This window comes from Arachis ipaensis, chromosome B6 (assembly GCF_059453495.1).
Source record: "Arachis ipaensis isolate K30076 ecotype BB chromosome B6, ASM5945349v1, whole genome shotgun sequence".
In the NCBI taxonomy this organism is placed as follows: Eukaryota; Viridiplantae; Streptophyta; class Magnoliopsida; order Fabales; family Fabaceae; genus Arachis; species Arachis ipaensis.
The window spans coordinates 1537501-1555808 of record NC_142441.1 but is presented as its reverse complement, the minus strand read 5'-3'; the positions used below and the strand labels follow the sequence as shown (position 1 = coordinate 1555808).

The following is an 18308-nucleotide window of genomic DNA, read 5'->3' as shown; positions in this document are numbered from 1 at the left end:
TTCTTATAATGAATATAAGCCCTGCCAACAAGACATATAAGAGCCTAGAAAAGAACATTAATCTTACAATTCTAACATTCAATAATCTTACAATTCTAACATTCAATGAAGCTGCTTTTAGCTTGTGCTGAAGAGATAATTTCTGACCGCTGAAAAGGCACAGTAAGAAGAATTTAAATATGCAGTGAGAACTGAGAAAGAAATCATATAAATCATCAAAAATTGGAAGCTTCAAGTAGCAAAAGTTGCCTCATTTGAATTCAGGAAACTGAAAATTATTGAAAAGATTTCAAGGAAAATGAAAAATTAAATAAATTAAACTATAAACCTGAAATCAACTAGTGGCTCTAAGGTTGTCTTAACAAGTGTCTCGGGACAAAAAATACAAAGACAGTTGCCTGCCTCTAAGAATCTCTGTATGTCTGTCCTGAGTTAGTAACTTAACTTGGCCTAAGAGAACTATGATACAAGAAGTCAAGAACCCCAAGGAGATAACAGTATTTGTGCAAATTCCATTTCCACAAGAGCTATATTACACGAATCTCATGAATACAGAATACAGATTACAATTTTTTTCCTTTCAAGAACAGTAAAGAATACATCAAGCCATTTTCAATCAACAGGGATTTCAACATCCATTTTTAGTTCGGATTGGCCAAGAACCTGTGACAGATGGGAAACAAGAATTAAACAATATCCAGAAATAGAAAGAAACGGAAGAGCCTAAAAATGGAGTCTTCTAACAGACAAGTTCTTGATATTTGCAATTAGGCCAAATTTCTCGATTAAGAAGGCACAAGAAAAGTTGATTTTTCTGAAATGCTTTCACATAAGAAAAAAATCCCTCTCTGAAGGCATCATTCTTTTTTTCTACTTGATTCTGTAGTTCCATCCGCTAATGACCATTAAACCGTCTCTAATAAACCATGTCCAGAAAAGAATATTATAAAACTTACAAACCTTAATGAAGTCGTCCAATGTCAAAGAGGAGTCTTTTGTGTATCCGGCTTCTTTGAGAACTTGGCTCAAAACTCGCTGCAAATCAAAGAACAGAGACCAAAACCAAATCACTCATTTAGAATAGCAAGATGAAATTAAAATTGGGACATGTATAGTCTTTGGTGATACCTCTCTCTGTTCATCAGACATGAATGAACCAGACAAATCTTTTAGGACTTCCAGTATATCATTGAAAGCACCTTCCCATTACGGTCCGAATCATATACTTTGAAAATAACTGCAACATAGACAAACAAGTAAACCTAGTTACCGCCACTAAAAGCAAACCACACAATGCCATGGACAAGTAAACCTAGTTACCGCCATTCGATTCAAACAAATGACAGACCTGAAGTTCTTTGAGAGTGAGCTATGAATCAATGGAACCATAACAACTAAACAAACTATATTATGCTTGTATATAAACTGAGAAAAAATTCAGCATTTTTTACCTACTCTACATCTTCTGATTAAAACTACTTCTAAGGACACAAGTTAGAACTTCTCTGTAACACTAGCACCTTGCCGGTAGCCAGGTACCCGTCAACCACATTTTTATTGATTATTTATTTCAATCCCATTATATCTACACCTTTTATAATAACCACCGATTTGACATCAGTATTTTCTTCTCTTTGTTTTGTTAATTAAAAAACAATTTAAATACACAAGTAATTGGTAAAAATCGTATTTTTATACATGTGTCACGAATGTTTGAGCTATGAATAGTGTTTTTCCATTTTTTATATAACTCAGTAAACATAAGAATCCAAAGGAATATAACTTGAAGGGAGCATGTTCAACGGCAATAACAATTTTGGAATTACATTTACAAAATTGTGCAGAGAGAAAGTACTCCAATTCTGAGCGGTAGAGATAGATACACATACGTTCAATTTTATGCTGTGCAGTAGCTTTAGCGCTAAAAGCAGATAAGAATGCCACAAAGTCCTTGAAATTTATACCATCCACCATCTTCAGTAACCTCTGCAAAGAAAGCACAGAATCCATGAAACCATAACATAAAAAGGAAGTTAGTAATTTTGGCAAAAAGCTGCATGGTGCACCTGAGAAAGTGGATTCATGGCGAATTGAAATCACCGTAAGGGTTCGGTGTTTCTTTCTTTCCTTCCCTGGAGCTGAATGCTTTCAACGTGCTTCAGCTGAAATGAGGAGAAGATGGACCGTGGGTTCACTTAAAAGAGCTGGTCCATTTGGACCGACAACCCGGTTCGGATCCGGTTCGGTCTGTTTGGTTCAATTTTGGACCGTTTTCTTCGAAATTAGTGTCAAAATTTTCGTTTCGATGAGTTCTATCCTAATTTGATATAATTCATATTTCTAATCCTCCTTATTAAAAATTAATTTACTGACTAATTATCTACTAATTAATCGGGGTTTACATTCTACTTACCTAACAAAGAATTTTGCCCTCAAAATTCAAATCTAGTTACCTGAAAAGAGATGTGGATAGTCCTTTCGCATATCTGATTCGAGCTCCCAGGTATGTTCTTCGATACCAGTTCGACTCCAAGCTACTTTTACCAATAATACTTCCTTCGCGCGTAACCGTTTAACACTAGTGTCATCAATTCTCACCGGAATTACTGGAAGTGTTAGATCTTCTCTTACTTGAATTGGTTCTGGTTCTAGAACATGACTTACGTCAGGAGTATATTTCCGAAGCTGTGACACATGAAACACGTCGTGCAAATTCGAAAGATATGGCAGTAAGGCGATTCTACAAGCCACTGGCCCAATTCTCTTCAGGATCTCAAATGGTCTAATATAACGGGGATTCAGTTTCTTAGTCTTAATAGCTCTTCCCACTCTAGTGGTTGGTGTTGCTTTCAGAAAGACATGTTCTCCTTCTTCAAACTCCAAAGGCTTCTGCCTTTGGTCTGCATAACTCTTCTGACGGCTTTAGGCTATAAGCATTTGACTACGAATCTTCTTTATCTGTTCAGTGGTTTCAGCTATCATTTTTGACCCTAACAAACTTCTTTCTCCAGTTTTATACCAACATAGCGGAGATTGACATTTCCTGTCATACAGAGTTTCATATGGAGCCATTCCGACGCTCGCATGGTAGCTATTATTATAAGTAAATTTCACTAATGGCATATACCGATCTCAGCTCACTGGCTGGTCCAAAACACAAGCCCTTAGTATATCGTCCAAGGTCTGGATAGTTCTCTCTGACTGAACATCTGTCTGAGGGTGATACACAGTATTCAAACTTAGCTGAGTTCCAAATGCACGCTGAAAAGATCTCCAAAACCTTGATGTAAAGCAAGGATCCCTGTTAGATATAATGGTAGAAGGCACGCCATGCAACCTGACAATCTCTCTAATATACATTCGAGCTAATTCTTCCATTGTACAACTTATTCGGATAGAAAGAAAGTGAGCTGATTTCGTCAATCGATCCACAACCACCCAAATAGCGTCACAACCAGACCGTGTTCTAGACAAACCTATCACAAAATCCATTGCGATACTCTCCCATTTTCATTGTGGAATCTCCAAAGGCTGAAGGGTCCCTGATAGTCTCTGATGCTCAATCTTAACCTTCTGACACGTTAAACATTTAGATACATGCAATGCCACATCATTCTTCATACCTGGCCACCAGAACATCGCTTTCAGATCTTGATACATTTTAGTGCTCCCTGGATGAATGAGAATCCACTCTTATAAGCTTCCTTCAAGATACTCTGTCGCAGGTCTCCAATATCTGGCACAACAATCCGGTTCTTGAACCTCCACAAACCATCTTGTCCTTCTGACACTCTCCACTGTTTTCTTTGTTCAATTGCTGGTAATACCTTACGTAACGCTTTACTGTCTCGATGAGCCTTCAGAAGTTTTGATTTAAAATCACTTGAAATCTGCAACTAACTCAAACACAAAATTCCAGATTCTTCTCTAACTTCCAAATTCAAACCTTGAAATGCCCTTAGTAATTCTTCTTCCCGTAGCATCATCCAAGCTGCATATAAAGATTTCCGACTCAAGGCGTCTGCCACAACGTTCGCTTTTCCTGGATGATAATTCAATTCAAAATCATAATCTTTTAGAAGCTCCATCCACCTCCTCTGACGCATATTCAACTCTTTCTGCTCAAAAATATACTTCAAACTCTTATGGTCTGAGAAAATATGAAACTTAACGCCATAGAGGTAGTGTCTCCAGATCTTTAAATCAAACACAACAGCAGCTAGCTCCAAATCATGTGTTGGATATTTCATCTCATGTGGCCTTAATTGCCGTAAGGCGTATGCTACAACATTCTGGTACTGCAACAGAACGCACCCCAAACCTTTCAAAGATGCATCACAGTACACTTCAAACGGTTCACTTGGTACAGACAATACCAACACGAGTGCAGTAATCTGTGCTTCAATACTTGAAAGCTCTCTTCACATTCCAGAGACCAGACAAAAGGTGTATCCTTCCAAGTTAACTTAGTTAAAGGTAAGGCGAGCTATGAAAATCCCTTAATAAATCTCCGATAATATCCGCCAAACTTAGGAAACTCCGAATCTCTGTCACTGAAGTTGGTCGATCCCAATTCATTACTGCTTCCATCTTATCAGGATCCATAGCTATTCCTTGCTTGCTTACTACATGACCGAGAAACTTCCCCTCACTCTTCCAAAACTCATATTTAGATAACTTTGCATAAAACTTTCTGTCTCTCAGAATTTACAGTACGGTTCGCAAATGATCAGTATGCTCTTCTTCAGTTTTAGGATAAACAAGAATATCATCGATGAAGATAATAACAAATTTGTCTAGGTACGGCCGGAAAATCATGTTCACATAATCCATGAATACTACCGGAGTATGAGTCGATCCAAAAGACGTCACCGCATACTCATAATGACCATAACGTGTCCTAAAAATAGTTTTTGGAATATCTTCATCTGTAACCCTTATCCATTTTAAACCTAACATAACTTCAAACCGATCCACCCTTCTAAATTGACTAAACATTACTCCGTCTTAACAACTAATACCCTTCGACCAATTATCGACTTGAGCTTTACAATTACCAACGCACGTCACACATAACGAATAAATATCACATATTAATGATATGCAAGAAATTTCAGAATTCAACGACTAATTCATGGATACCTCGAGTCTGAGAATCGGTTTCGGTTACATTCCGCCGTTTCATGTGTGGACAGTCTCGAGCCGTGTGCCCCAGCTTCCCGCACTTGTAGCATTCATCTAGCCCAGTTCTATATGGCTCATCTGGAGCAGTCTTCCCATAGCCTTCCTGTAGCATCGCCCACTTCATGAAGTAATTTTCTGCTAATTGACTCTTCTTAACCAGTTCAATGAAATTCGTTAACCTTTACGGATACACATAGTTAAAGATGTCTCTCCTAAGTCCTTTCTCATACTGAGCACACTTCCATTCCTCATAGTCAGCTGGATTTCCTTGACAAGCTCTTGAGAGGCAGCACAGGTTGTTTAATTCACGAGTATAGTCAGCAACATACATATTCTTTTGCTTCAACTGCATTAACTCCAACTTCTTTGCAGTGCGAAGTGCATGCAAAAAAATATTTCCCGTAAAATTCTGTCTTGAATCTATTACAAGGGATATCTGATAATTCCATCTGCAGGGTATGACATAACTTCTGCCACCATTTTTGAGCATCTCCCTCTAACATGTGGGTCACTATTTCCACTGACTGTACTTCAGGAACATGCTGAATGTACAAAAATCTCTCCACGTCTCAAAACCACCGATCAGCCTCCAATGCATTGACATTTCCATTAAACCGAGGTGGACCACTCTGAAGGAAATTAGTAAAGGTCATAGACCTGTAGTATTGCCCTACATTGCTTGTACCAGCACCCAAGCTTCCATCGGTTCGGTCCTAAGATTTTCCCTCTGGGCACCTCGCTCGGATCCGCGAGACGACATTTGGTTCTTATTCACACCAAACAATTGATATTAAGGTGATCAGTCACAATATCTCAAGTTTAATGTTTTAAAATCCCAAATGCATACTCACGAACATGTATGCTACATATACCAGTCAGATATCTTAAGTAGCATATAGTCACACACAGAGTATGCACAGAAGCATAATCAGTCCGTCTCTCAGGCTCTATAGGAACGAACTGCTCTGATACCATAATGTAACGCCCTATCACACTAAGCTTTACGCTTAAGTCGTAAAACAGAGGTGGTGTGGTATTACGACCTCTAAAATAAAATGAGTATATATAATAGCAGAAGAATTATAATATGCTAGGAGCCTTGAAGAATAGAGGAAATAAAAATCGCGAAATAAAAGCGCAACGCTCAAGATACAAGTTAACTTCCGTGCTAAGAAAATCATAATTACTAAACATAAAATAATATAAGTAGGAATAGAGTGCCACAGATACAAGATAACAAGCTCCTAACTCAGCCCGCGAAGTCAAGACTGGCCGGAGAATATTTACACATACATACATACATATCCAAAATCCAAAAGTTCATATACACAGTCCTGCCTCTCCATAAACCTCTAAGAGGATAAAAAAGAATAAGTTATGCGGAGAGAAAACTAAGTACTTATATACATCACTGTGCAGCAAAACTACCCAGTAACCACTCCGCTTCAAGAGTCCAGACGCCTAACGAGATGCCTCTCGACCTGCATATGAAAAACAACAACATAGTATGGAATGAGAACCAGAGGTTCTCAGTATGGTAAAGGTGCCACGCACATAATATATAAGGTCCTGGGAATGCCAGAGGAAATCCTAGAACGCCGACACTCAGATTATAGAGCTTAAAGTATTAAACAGGAGCCATAAAAGGTGGTTTTCTAAGAATATTTAAACCTAACTAAACTTAACCTTAAATCTATGTCCCATACTATCATTCCTCCATACCTCCAACTCCATCATGCATTTTCACAGACGAATAGACAAATAAAGGCAAGCACAAGAAGGTTACAATTACTGCAGGTAACAAATACACATTTAACATGGCAAGTACATATAGGCACACTCAATTAAATTACAAGCAAGTAATTCAAGTAATATTCATATGATGCATGCCTGTCCTATGGCTGATGAGGCTCATCTGTCGGTTATCCAGCCAACCCGACTAGTCTAAATTGAACTTAGACTGTCCCCCGATGTGCATCCCCAAGAGTCTATACATAGCTTTATCTCAAATAATCAATATTGCTCAATGGGGGTAACATTCCCAGGAATTTATATAGTGCCCGGTCACACTTACGTCGTAGGGTCAACAGAGTATCGAGTTTTCAACCTGGTACACGTGGTGGCAAGCCACGACACTTTATCCAAGGAACCTCGTATCTCAGATCATTAAATCATTCAAGCCAAATTTCATACATAATCTTTCACCAGAACATCCAATCAAGTATCATATAAGACTCGTCCATAACATCTCATAATCAATTCATCACTTTTCAACTTTACTTCACCTTCAAGTTATCCTCTTTTCCTAACTTCATTTGATTATCAGGTTTAACACTATTATTTATGATCAATGGAATGAAGATAAAGGTTTAAAAGTTTGAAACACCGTTTAAAATATTAAAAGCCAAGTTTGCTGAAAATAGAGTCCACGCGTGTGCGTGGTTTACGCGTACGCGTGGCTATGGGCAAGTGCAGCTCTCGCGCGCGCACCCCTTTTTCACGCGTACGCGTAGATGGATACCTCATGTCACGAGTACGCGTGAGTCACGCATATGCGTGGGCATGCTTGCTGGTCCATCACGCGTACGCGTAGAACTACTTGAGTCGCGCAACCAAATTTCACATTCCACGCGTATGCCTGGGCCACGCGTACACGTGGATGTACGTCCTTTTTAAAAGCAGCAGCAGATCACCAAAGAGTTGCAAACCTTGCCAAAATCCAGCAACATAACCATATATTTAACAGCCAAACTTCCGATGGACATAACTCAATCGTTTTAAATCGTTTTCCTTCCGTTCTTCGAATGGCATAAACATCACAAACCCAATTTTCATTTTAAAACAAATTGAAAACAAATTGAAGGTCTGGAAACTAAGTTATGCCTCGCCAAAGTTCGGTAAAAAACCAACCTTGACAAAAATATCCAAACCTCAATTTTCAATCAAAACTCCATTCCTTTACTACAAAACCTGCATTCTTCAATATGACATTCCCTTTTCCTCATCATTTGACAATCAACACAAAACATATTCTCAAATTAACAATATCACACTTTCAATATTCAAGTCTATCAATCAATGCCAACCAAAAACCATAATTGATCAATCTTCTATCATAAACATCCCACAATTCCATATTTCTCCAAATCATCAATTATCCAACAAACACCAACTAATCATATTCAATAACAAAATTCCTAAACATTGATTGTTCACCGGCAATCCAACTTATCTTAAGGTCATCTAACCTAAGTATTCACAGAACATTAAATATTAAATGCAAGAAACCTAAACCATACCTTGGCCGATTCCCACGTAACGATTAAGGCACTTTAATTATAATAAACACAGCCCTTCCAGAATTCAATAAACACTAGGCTCAGCTTCCTCCAAGTTCCAATATCCACAATTCCAAGCTCCAATTATTTATTCACAACCTAATACACATTTATAACACATATATATCCAATTTAATACTCAAAGCTCAAATTCAATGAAATTAAAATAGAATTATCGTATCCTCACCTTACCCAAACTTCACATAAGTAAGAGTGAACATTTTCCTCAAGCTAATTGGATTCTAAAACATCAAAAATTAAAGAAATTCAACATTCCTTCTTAAATATCGAATGCTTATAGCCCAAAGCCGTCAGAAGAGTTATGCAGACCAAAGGCGGAAGCCCTTGGAGTTTGAAGAAGGAGAACATTTCTTTCTGAAAGTAACACCAACCACTGGAGTGGGAAGAGCTATTAAGACTAATAAACTGAATCCCCGTTATATTGGACCGTTTGAGATCCTGAAGAGATTTGGGCCAGTGGCTTACAGAATCGCCTCACTGCCATATCTTTCGAATTTGCACGACGTGTTTCATGTGTCATAGCTTCAGAAATATACTCCTGACGTAAGTCATGTTCTAGAACCAGAACCAATTCAAGTAAGAGAAGATCTAACACTTCCAGTAGTTCCGGTAAGAATTGATGACACTAGTGTTAAACGGTTACGCGCGAAGGAAGTATCATTGGTAAAAGTAGCTTGGAGTCGAAGTGGTATCGAAGAACATACCTGGGAGCTTGAATCAGATATGCGAAAGGACTATCCACATCTCTTTTCAGGTAACTAGATTTGAATTTTGAGGGCAAAATTCTTTGTTAGGTGGGTAGAATGTAAACCCCGATTAATTAGTAGATAATTAGTCAATAAATTAGTTTTTAATAAAGAGGATTAGAAATATAAAAATTATATCAAATTAGGATAAAGCTCATGAAACGAGAATTTTGACACTAATTTCAAAGAAAACGGTCTAAAATTGGACCAAACAGACCGAACCGATTGAACCAGACCCAAATCGAGCTGTCGGTCCAACCGGACCAGCCCTTTTAAGTGAACCAACGCTCCATCTTCTCTTCATTTCAGCTGAAGCACGTTGAAAGCATTCAGCTCCAGGGAAGGAAAGAAAGAAACACCGAACCCTTACAATGATTTCAATTCGCTGTATCTCCTCCGTCCGAGCCCCGATCGCCGCACCGTTTGTAACCATACGTTCACCGCATCGAGCTCTACGTTTCTACTGAAATAATTTCATAAGTAACTTGTTATTTTACCCCAATCTCTTCTTTCTCCCAATTTTCAAAATTTTAGAAGGAATGTTGAATTTCTTTGATTTTTGATGTTTTAGAATCCAATTATGGTTGGCATTGATCAATTATCGTAGTTTTCTACTTGATGTGAACGTATTAAGGGGAGGGGGTAAACAATCTTAAAGTTTACGGTAACAAAATATTGGATATAATATAGGAAAATTTTCAAGTGTACCGTAGTATTGGTGTTTCAATGATTTTTAATTGTTGATTTTAATTATAAAATATATATATATATAAGATCAACGGTTAAAAATTACTGAAATACCAATACGACGGTACACTTAAAAACTTCTCCATAGTATATAATTTGTGCTAACGTTTCTTTACTTGCAATTAATATCTCCAACGTTGCATGGGTAAAAAATTTTTATTCACGACATAAGTTCATTTTTTTTATTTTTCTCGTATTATTACTTTTTACATTAGTATAGAAATTTTTATGTTTTAAAATAGACATCAAATAAATACAACTGAACTAAAACAATAATAGTAAAACTTTTTAAATATATATTTTGTTTCCCTCTAATAAGGTGGTGATAATCATCAACAGCACCCTAATCCAAATCCATTGTGAGCAATGTTAGACATGCATATCAACAAAGAACACTCAGTCAGTAGATCCACGACGCTTCTTCTGAACGATAACCAAATATAGAATTTAAGGTATATGGAACAAAACAAACCCCAAATGCAAAAGACAATAGGAATTAGGAAAAAGTAGAATCTATAGGATATGAAAAAAAAATATACTAAACAAAGAATTCTGTTAAATAATCCACTTACCAATTATATTTTTTGAAAAATTTCCTTATACACAACATTAGATGTAAAGTTCCAATATTTATCATCTTCATTAGACAATAATATCTTCAATCCTAATCTTGTTGTCACTCTAGATATCGCAACATATAACTGTCCATGAGAAAAACTCGTCGAAGATAAATACTAACCAGAGACAAAGTTTCCCTTGACTCTTATTAATAGTTATCGCAAAACAAAGACTAATTGAAAACTGCCTACATTGAAATTTAAAAAGAATACTAGGATCACTGGGTACTAAATTCATCCGAGGAATAAAAATTTTGTCACCAATGTTATTTCCAGATACAATTTTAGCACTAATAATATTATTTCCAAGATCTTGAACAATGAATCGAGTTCCATTACACAATTCATTTGCCTAATCTATGTTCCTTAGCAAAATAATAGGAGCATCTTTTTTCAATTTAAGAACATGATTTGGTATTCCTTAACATGTAATCTGATTCAAAAACTCAGTTGTCAACCAATCAGTTTGAATCCCATCTTGACAATCACTTCTACAAATAGAAATCATAACTCAAATAAACCTTTTCTATATATATATATGGTTGGATATTGACCCATGAGAAGTTAGTACATTCTCGAATAAAAAGGCCTCTTGATCTATACAAAAAAAAAAATACAAATAAATTTATTACTAAAACTAAAAGAAAAAATCTACTACAAAAATAAATAAATACTGAAATAAACATATATATATATATATATAAAAGAATCAAAATAATTTGAGATGCTTCAACTAATGTAAAGATAAATAATATATCATTAATCAAAGAAATAATCATTACCAAGAGAATTAATTAACCGTTTCTTGTGGCAAAGATCTCGCCTCTTTTCCTCTTCATTGTAAATGTTCTATTCTCTATAACAAGTGTAAATGACTCGCTCATAATATTGCTAGCTAAAGAATAAAAATAAAAGAATAAGAAGTAAATAGAATGAACAGACTCAAAAAAAAGGATTACACTTAGCTTTAGTTTCATATGAAAAAAAAAAATGAAAAACATAAAACGTCAGAAGTGTGATGTGTTTTGAGATGTGTTTTGAAATCACAATATCATTGAATACCTTCAACCTAACTAATTTTTAGAAAAATGGTTAAACCTTCGATCCTCTATCTAAATGTAGTGTAAATCTAATAACATACTCTAACTTAACGTATAGAAGGTAATCATAATGGTAGTTTTTCTTATCCAACCGAAAAAACATAATGACCTTTTCTCAAATTGATTTTTTTTCTCAACCTAATCTAGATAACCTAGCTATCTATTTAGAGTTAGGCAAGTAATTATTACTTTATGTTCTCTCAATAACCGATATCAGTCATTCTGTCTTCTTTAAAAGTCGTTCAAAACAACTCAAAATAATATCATTTAAATATCCTTCTCAATTTCTATAATTAATTCTTATATTTCTTCTAAGAAAACATTCAACACAAGCCATATAAATTCTCATCAATTATCATTTTCAACTAGATTCTCAATTTTTTCTTGAATAAAATTCGCAACACAGTATATATATAACTCTTCAAATATAAATCATTTGCCAAAACAAAATCTAATATATATCACTAAAGAGCTACTGCATTTTATTGGCCTATATAGAGCTGCACTGCAAAGATAAAGAACTACATAATTAAATTTGAGACAACTAAAAAACATTCACATTACATACCAAAGAAGAGTGGACACATTTGCATCACCTATATCTAATGCCCTATAAATCCTAATCAGTAGCTCTAGTTAAATGACATGCAAAACCATGTCACTTGAACCCCCTCACCAGATGCAGATTCATCCTCAAAAGCATTAGCATCATCAAATTTGAGCTTCAAGGATCTTGTCAACCTCTTCAAGGAGGCTTTTCCTTTTTCTAATCCTGAGCACAACCTTGTGTAAAGCCAAGAACATATTCCTAATTTCAATAAATCCATTAAAATTAAAACCAAATTAGACAAATTAATACAAATAGGTCTAAAAAACCAAACAATAAAAGTTAGCACATTGTATAAGCAAATAAATATATCATCACCTTCTCACTCTCATCAACTTGATCACACACACAATATAGTAGCTTCACTTAACACAAGATAAACACATCACCACCTTCTCTCATGGCAATAGGCAGATTTTCTTTTAAGAGAATGACACTTTAGCACACACAATATAGTAGGTTCAGTTAACACAAGATAAAAAAAAATGGGGAGGGAGGGGTATATCTAGCAATATACAACTGAGAAACTTGAATCTTTGAAATAGTTAAACTTTTTAATTTGGGCGGGAAAAAAAAGAAAACAACTAATAGATATTTGAAATTGAACATTCAAAATATACAGTAGCATTAATTATAATTAAAAAAAATGCAAGAAACTAAAATTGACTCTCAAGCCTTGTGTGCAAAATTTTAGAAAAAAAAAATGAAATAAAATGTTCATGATACTTGTAAAATCAACATGACATCAAATTCTTACTAATTTTATACAAATGAAATCTGGTGACTAACAACAAATAATTTTAATATGAAAAAAATAAAAAAGGCACAAAGCTAAATTTCACTCTCAAATCTTTTCTGTCCAAAAATTCAGAACAACGAAAATAAAAAAATTGTTTACGATACCTATAAAATCAACATGGACATCACGTAGAAATAACAACCCCATTATTTACCCCAATAGAAACAGAAAACTAAAAAAATAAAAGATTCAATCAAGAGAGAAAGAAATAAACAAAAGAGAGTAAGGCCCACAAAAAATAACAAAGAAATAACCATAAAGAAACATAAGATATCAAATAAAAAATCATCTATCATCTATAAAGTATAAAATATTTTTTAACAAAAATCAGCACTAACCAAAATAAAAAGACACACATACCATTATCTTCTAAATACATTACCAATACTCAAGGAATGAAAAAACAATTCAATCAATTGTAACTGAAATTACAAAAAAAATAAATAACTAAATCTAAAACCAAATCTAGTTACAAAAACACACAAGAAAAAAAAAACTAAAAAACAAAAAAAGTAGATAGATAAATTTGACTTCCAATTCCATTGTGTGGAATAATTAAAAAAAAAAATAGACATGTGAAAAATTGAAGTAGAAAGAACATCAGGAAAACATAAAAAAAGAAAATAAACAGTAGTAAGGAAACATGTAACAACTTCTCAACATACAAAATGAGGAAGGCAGCAATTGAAATTGGACCGTATCAAGCCCACAAAGGTGAAATTTAAAATGAAATATAACAAAAAACAGAATAATATGAATGAAGGGTCATACCTAGTAGTGCCACCACCGTCACTGCAAACACCAGAGCGGACCATCAAAAACAAATCTTCATCCATCACGCCTATCACTCATAACACATCAGAAAAGCGGGAAACAAAATATGCATTGATATAATAAGTACCCAAGAAAATAAAAACCAAAAGATCAGAGAAACAACAAAGAATAAAATAAAGGAACCCAGCAGTTGAAATTACATCATACAGATTTTTAAAGAATTTTCCACCGTTCTAACACAATAGTTTTCCGAAATTAAATGCTTAAAAAGACATCATTCAACAGTTAGAAATATAAGAGATAAATAGCTCCAATCTGAAGCAAATGGTAAAAAAAAAAAAGACAGAACAACAATACTAATTAATTATTTAGTTCAATACCCAAGAAGAAATAAGGCTGAAATATTATAGGATAAAAACCCAATGATAATATAAAACAAAATATTTTTATTTTCTAAAATTACAAAAACCATCTTATTTAGTTCAATACTTTGCCACTTTGATAATATAAAAACAAAATATTTTTATTTTCTAAAATTACAAAAACCATCTTACTTAACTTTGCCAACCATCTTCTCTGAACCCAAAAGTTGCTGCACAGTTGAAGAACGGGTAACTAAAAAAAAAAGCAACAAAACCAAATTTGACTCTCAATCACTTTGCATGTAAAATCTTCGGAAAAAAAATAAATTAAAAGTTAATGATAATTGCAAAATCAACATGAACCTTACAAATAAGAATCCCATTAGTTATTGCAATTATTCTAGCATTTTCAGCCTGGAATAAAATCTACAAAACAACAAAGGAAAACCGAGAACACAAAGTCAAACACAATTTCAAATTTTTCACACCCGAAAAAAACGGTCCAAATCATTAACCAAAAGTAAGAACAAATTATACAGAAATTTGAGACCTTATGAGTAAAAAATTATTTGAGAAACTTTAAAGCATGTCATTTCCAGCACCTTAAATCAGTTAGAAAATTGAAGATATTTTAGAATTTTCACATACAAATAAAAACCCCAAAGAACACATTAAAACTGATAACAAATAAGATAAGAAAATATCAACACTTACACTCCACACATGTGTAGTAGTAAACTCAATTTATGTTTCTAGTCAACATCATATAAAACTTTTAGTTAAAGCCAATTTCAAAAAGCATCTGAACCAGCATGATTAAATCTGTGCATTGAACAGTTATTATCCAATTCAAATGACTAATTAAAGTGACTAAAATTTTGCTATACAAACTTATTCAACAATACTATCAAAATAGCTATAATAACTAACTTCTTTATCCATTATCAGAAGCTGAAGAAAAGCATGTTCTTCATTCAGATCCGTATAATCAATTAAACTCCATATTCTGATGATTCTGAGTGTTATCTTCCAACATTCCTTCCAACGGGTGAGATTAGAGAGAAGCTTTACTGAATCAGTTGACACTAAGCATAGTTCATTTGTTTCATCTATCACACAAGCAGCGATACAAACAAAACCACCCAATTTTTAAAAGGAAATCAGAAGGGAATGGATAAACAGTTCCAAAAACAATTACTGTTACTGGAACGCAACATCTTATATCAAAACAAAAAACCCAATTTCCAAAACAGAATCAGAAAAGAACGCTCAAACAGGGACAAAAACAAATCCTGTTAATTGAAAGGAAACTTGACTATCAAAGTAAACAAATATAAAAAAATCTGAAACAAGTCATGACCACTACATACCTACATCACAGAAAATTCGGACTGAACAGTGAAACACACCACATGATGGAAGGGGACAGAGAAAGGACAGGGCCGCCGTAAAAATTCCCACCTAACTTGTTGTTTCCCAAGATAAGAGAGAGGAAAAGTGACATGAACCCTAGGCTGATTTCCTCTTGAGAACTACCACCGATCTTTAAATGAATCTGACAAATCAGACCAAAAAAAATTTGTTCCCAGGATCCTTTTCCATGAACCCTAATCGCACAGGCAGCTATATTAAAGAGAGAGATCAAGAAATAGGTGATAGGCATAATATTGAATAAAAAGATGGAAGAAGACACGGTTTGAATTCGAGGGATAGGGAGCCATTACCAATCGACAACGAAGACGCCTGAAAAGATGATGATTGGACCTTTGTAGCTGCAACCGCCGTTGCTGAGGAAGTGCGATGCGATTCGTCAGTTGCCTTGAAGCAAGCCGCCGGGCTAACGCTCTTCGTGAGAGTCTGAAGCCCGCAACAGAGATCCCAGTCTCTCAGCATTGCCGGCATCTCTCCGCTTAGCTCGGTGGGTTAGGGTTTTCACACGGAGGTTGACAAAAACGATGTTGAAGATACGGCGTTCGGGAGCGAGAGATATGCCTTAAGAAAATGAGGATTTGGGAGATAGGGAGAGCGATAAACAGAGCGTGAATGGCCAGATATTATCCGGAGCAGAAGGAGTAAGTTGGCTATCTATGAGAAGAAGAAGGGGAAGGTGGGATTTAGAGTTTCAAAAGAAAATGAAAGAGAGATAACAGAGGGAGAAGATGTGGGGAGAATGTAACGTGTTTACGTTACTCCCCCATTTTCTTTTTTTTTATTCTGGTTAATTGAGAGATTGACGCCTGGCTTCAGAAGCCACGGTCGTTATACAAGTAATAAATATGAAATCAGTGAGCAAACAATGCCAAAGACTGAAAACGTGTCCTAAAAAGATATTAGCAGCAAATGAAACAATATCTAGGGACCGTTGAACATGTAACTACAAACAAACTATAATTATAATGATGTGATGTAACATGCTAATGAGTAATAGCTTAACTAGCATAGTCTTCTCATACTCAATTAAGAGGTTGCGGGTTCGAGTCTCTTATCTTTGATAAAAAAAAATGATTTGATGTAACATAGTGAGTAAAAATAAAGAATTATATTATTTTTAATTAGTTTTTATTCAATATTGACAATTTGCGGGTCAAAGTCAGTGACTATATAGCTCATAAAGTTTTATGTTACAGATGGCAGCAAAGTATTGAGAGTCTTTTTCTTTCCAATAATCACGCAAGAAACAATGTTTAAGACGTTTTAATTCCATCAATCCTGTCGCTGTTACTTTCTTTGTTGTTGAATTTGGGAACTTCCGCCACTTTACAGTTTACACTTTACACTACTTGTTTCCCTACTTGTCTACTTTACAGTGTTACTCTTCAATTTGAAGCACAATGAATAAGATAAATGTATAAAACAGAATATATATATATAACAACTTTACGATATTTCAATTTCATTTATAATATGGTCTGACTAGTACATCTTGCTTTTCTCATTTCTATTTACAGATCAAGTTAGAATACTACAGTCTACAGAAACATAAGCTCTAAAATATAGAACAAAATAAAACGATTTGCAGCAAAGATATTTTACAGTTGCATCTGGTACAGTCTCCATCCGTTTCATACCAACAAGTTGTTTCACTTTTCTTGTACACTCATAAATCAATTATCAATGTATATATACCAGGTTCTGAAAACCGGACCGGTCCGACCGGTCCGACCGGTCTAATCGTGAACCGACAACAATCACGGTTCGATTAGTATCTGAAAATCGTTAATTTAAAAACCATTAATAAGCCGAGAACCGGCCGATCGGAACGAACCGGGACCCGGCCGGTTTTCCCTTTTCAACAAAAAAAAATAAATAAAAGACGCCTCCCTAACCCAGACTCCCTCTCTGTCTCTCTCACTCACCGTATCTGCTTCCTTCTCTCAACAAAATTACAAAACCTAGCCTCCAATGCCACTTTCTTCTTCAAGCTGTGTCACCGCCACCGCACTACCGCCGCCGTCGCGATCTGCGCCTCCGCCGTCCGCACTGCACCCATGGTCGTCGAAACGCGTCTGCTCGCCTCGCTTTCCCGTCAGTTTTGAGCTTCCGCGTCTGTTCTGAGCTTCCGCCGCCTCTGTATCGCCGTGCTTCCGCCGCGGTACTCCCTCTTCGTCGCTTGGTCGAGCTTGCCTCAAGCCCTTGTTTTTGCTCCAGCCTGCTGTTATCACCACGCTTCGGCCTCTGTTTTGGCTGAGCTTACGCCAGTGCTCAGCCCTGATCTGAGCTCCCTCTCCCTCATCTGAAATGCTGAATCTCTGTTGTTCATGGTTTTTTTTAAGTAATTTCTTGCTTATCTGTTTTGAGTTTTCTTAGGTTTCTTGCTTATCTGTTTTTAGTTTTCTTAGGTTTTTTTCTTAGTAATGATTTTCTTAGGTTTTTCTGTTATGAGAAATTTAGATTATTTTATTTTACAGTAATTATGGAACTGTTTTTGTTGTTCAGATGTATTTTTATTTAATTGCTCAGTGTTGTGTTTATTGTTGTTGCTGATTGTTGCTGTTTGTTCTTGATGGTTTTGA

At 35.3% G+C, this 18308-nt stretch overlaps 1 protein-coding gene, 1 long non-coding RNA gene and 1 pseudogene across 3 annotated transcripts in view; 1 reads left to right on the top strand and 2 right to left on the bottom strand.

The window, feature by feature from the left end:
- Positions 1 to 487: 487 nt before the first annotated feature.
- Positions 488 to 2158, bottom strand: LOC110263080 (calcineurin subunit B-like; annotated as a pseudogene). The gene is made up of 5 exons (XR_015885907.1): positions 2067 to 2158; positions 1890 to 1986; positions 1129 to 1237; positions 961 to 1035; positions 488 to 663 (listed from the first exon to the last, which is right to left on the bottom strand). The product of XR_015885907.1 is annotated as a calcineurin subunit B-like (transcript).
- Positions 2159 to 12105: 9947 nt separating this feature from the next.
- Positions 12106 to 16572, bottom strand: LOC107645231 (uncharacterized). The gene is made up of 6 exons (XM_088492165.1): positions 16020 to 16572; positions 15226 to 15918; positions 14659 to 14721; positions 14488 to 14548; positions 13931 to 14000; positions 12106 to 12561 (listed from the first exon to the last, which is right to left on the bottom strand). The coding sequence occupies exons 2-6, from the start codon at positions 15235 to 15237 to the stop codon at positions 12465 to 12467; spliced, it is 303 nt and encodes a 100-aa protein (XP_088348291.1). The 5' UTR covers positions 15238 to 15918; positions 16020 to 16572; the 3' UTR covers positions 12106 to 12464.
- Positions 16573 to 17646: 1074 nt separating this feature from the next.
- The window catches only part of LOC110263079 (uncharacterized), a 2383-nt gene continuing 1721 nt past the window's right edge, over positions 17647 to 18308 (top strand). The window contains exon 1 of the long non-coding RNA XR_015886126.1: positions 17647 to 18067. This is a non-coding gene — a long non-coding RNA (uncharacterized LOC110263079). The remainder of the gene's footprint in view (positions 18068 to 18308) is intronic.

What these genes read in the sequence shown, in the direction of transcription:
- LOC107645231 (XM_088492165.1), bottom strand. An exon ending in AAGATGGTTGGCAAAGTTAA is followed by an intron (nt 14,001 to 14,487) that starts GTAAGATGGTTT and finishes TATGAGTGATAG; the next exon opens with GCGTGATGGATGAAGATTTG. An exon ending in GACGGTGGTGGCACTACTAG is followed by an intron (nt 12,562 to 13,930) that starts GTATGACCCTTC and finishes TATTGAAATTAG; the next exon opens with GAATATGTTCTTGGCTTTAC.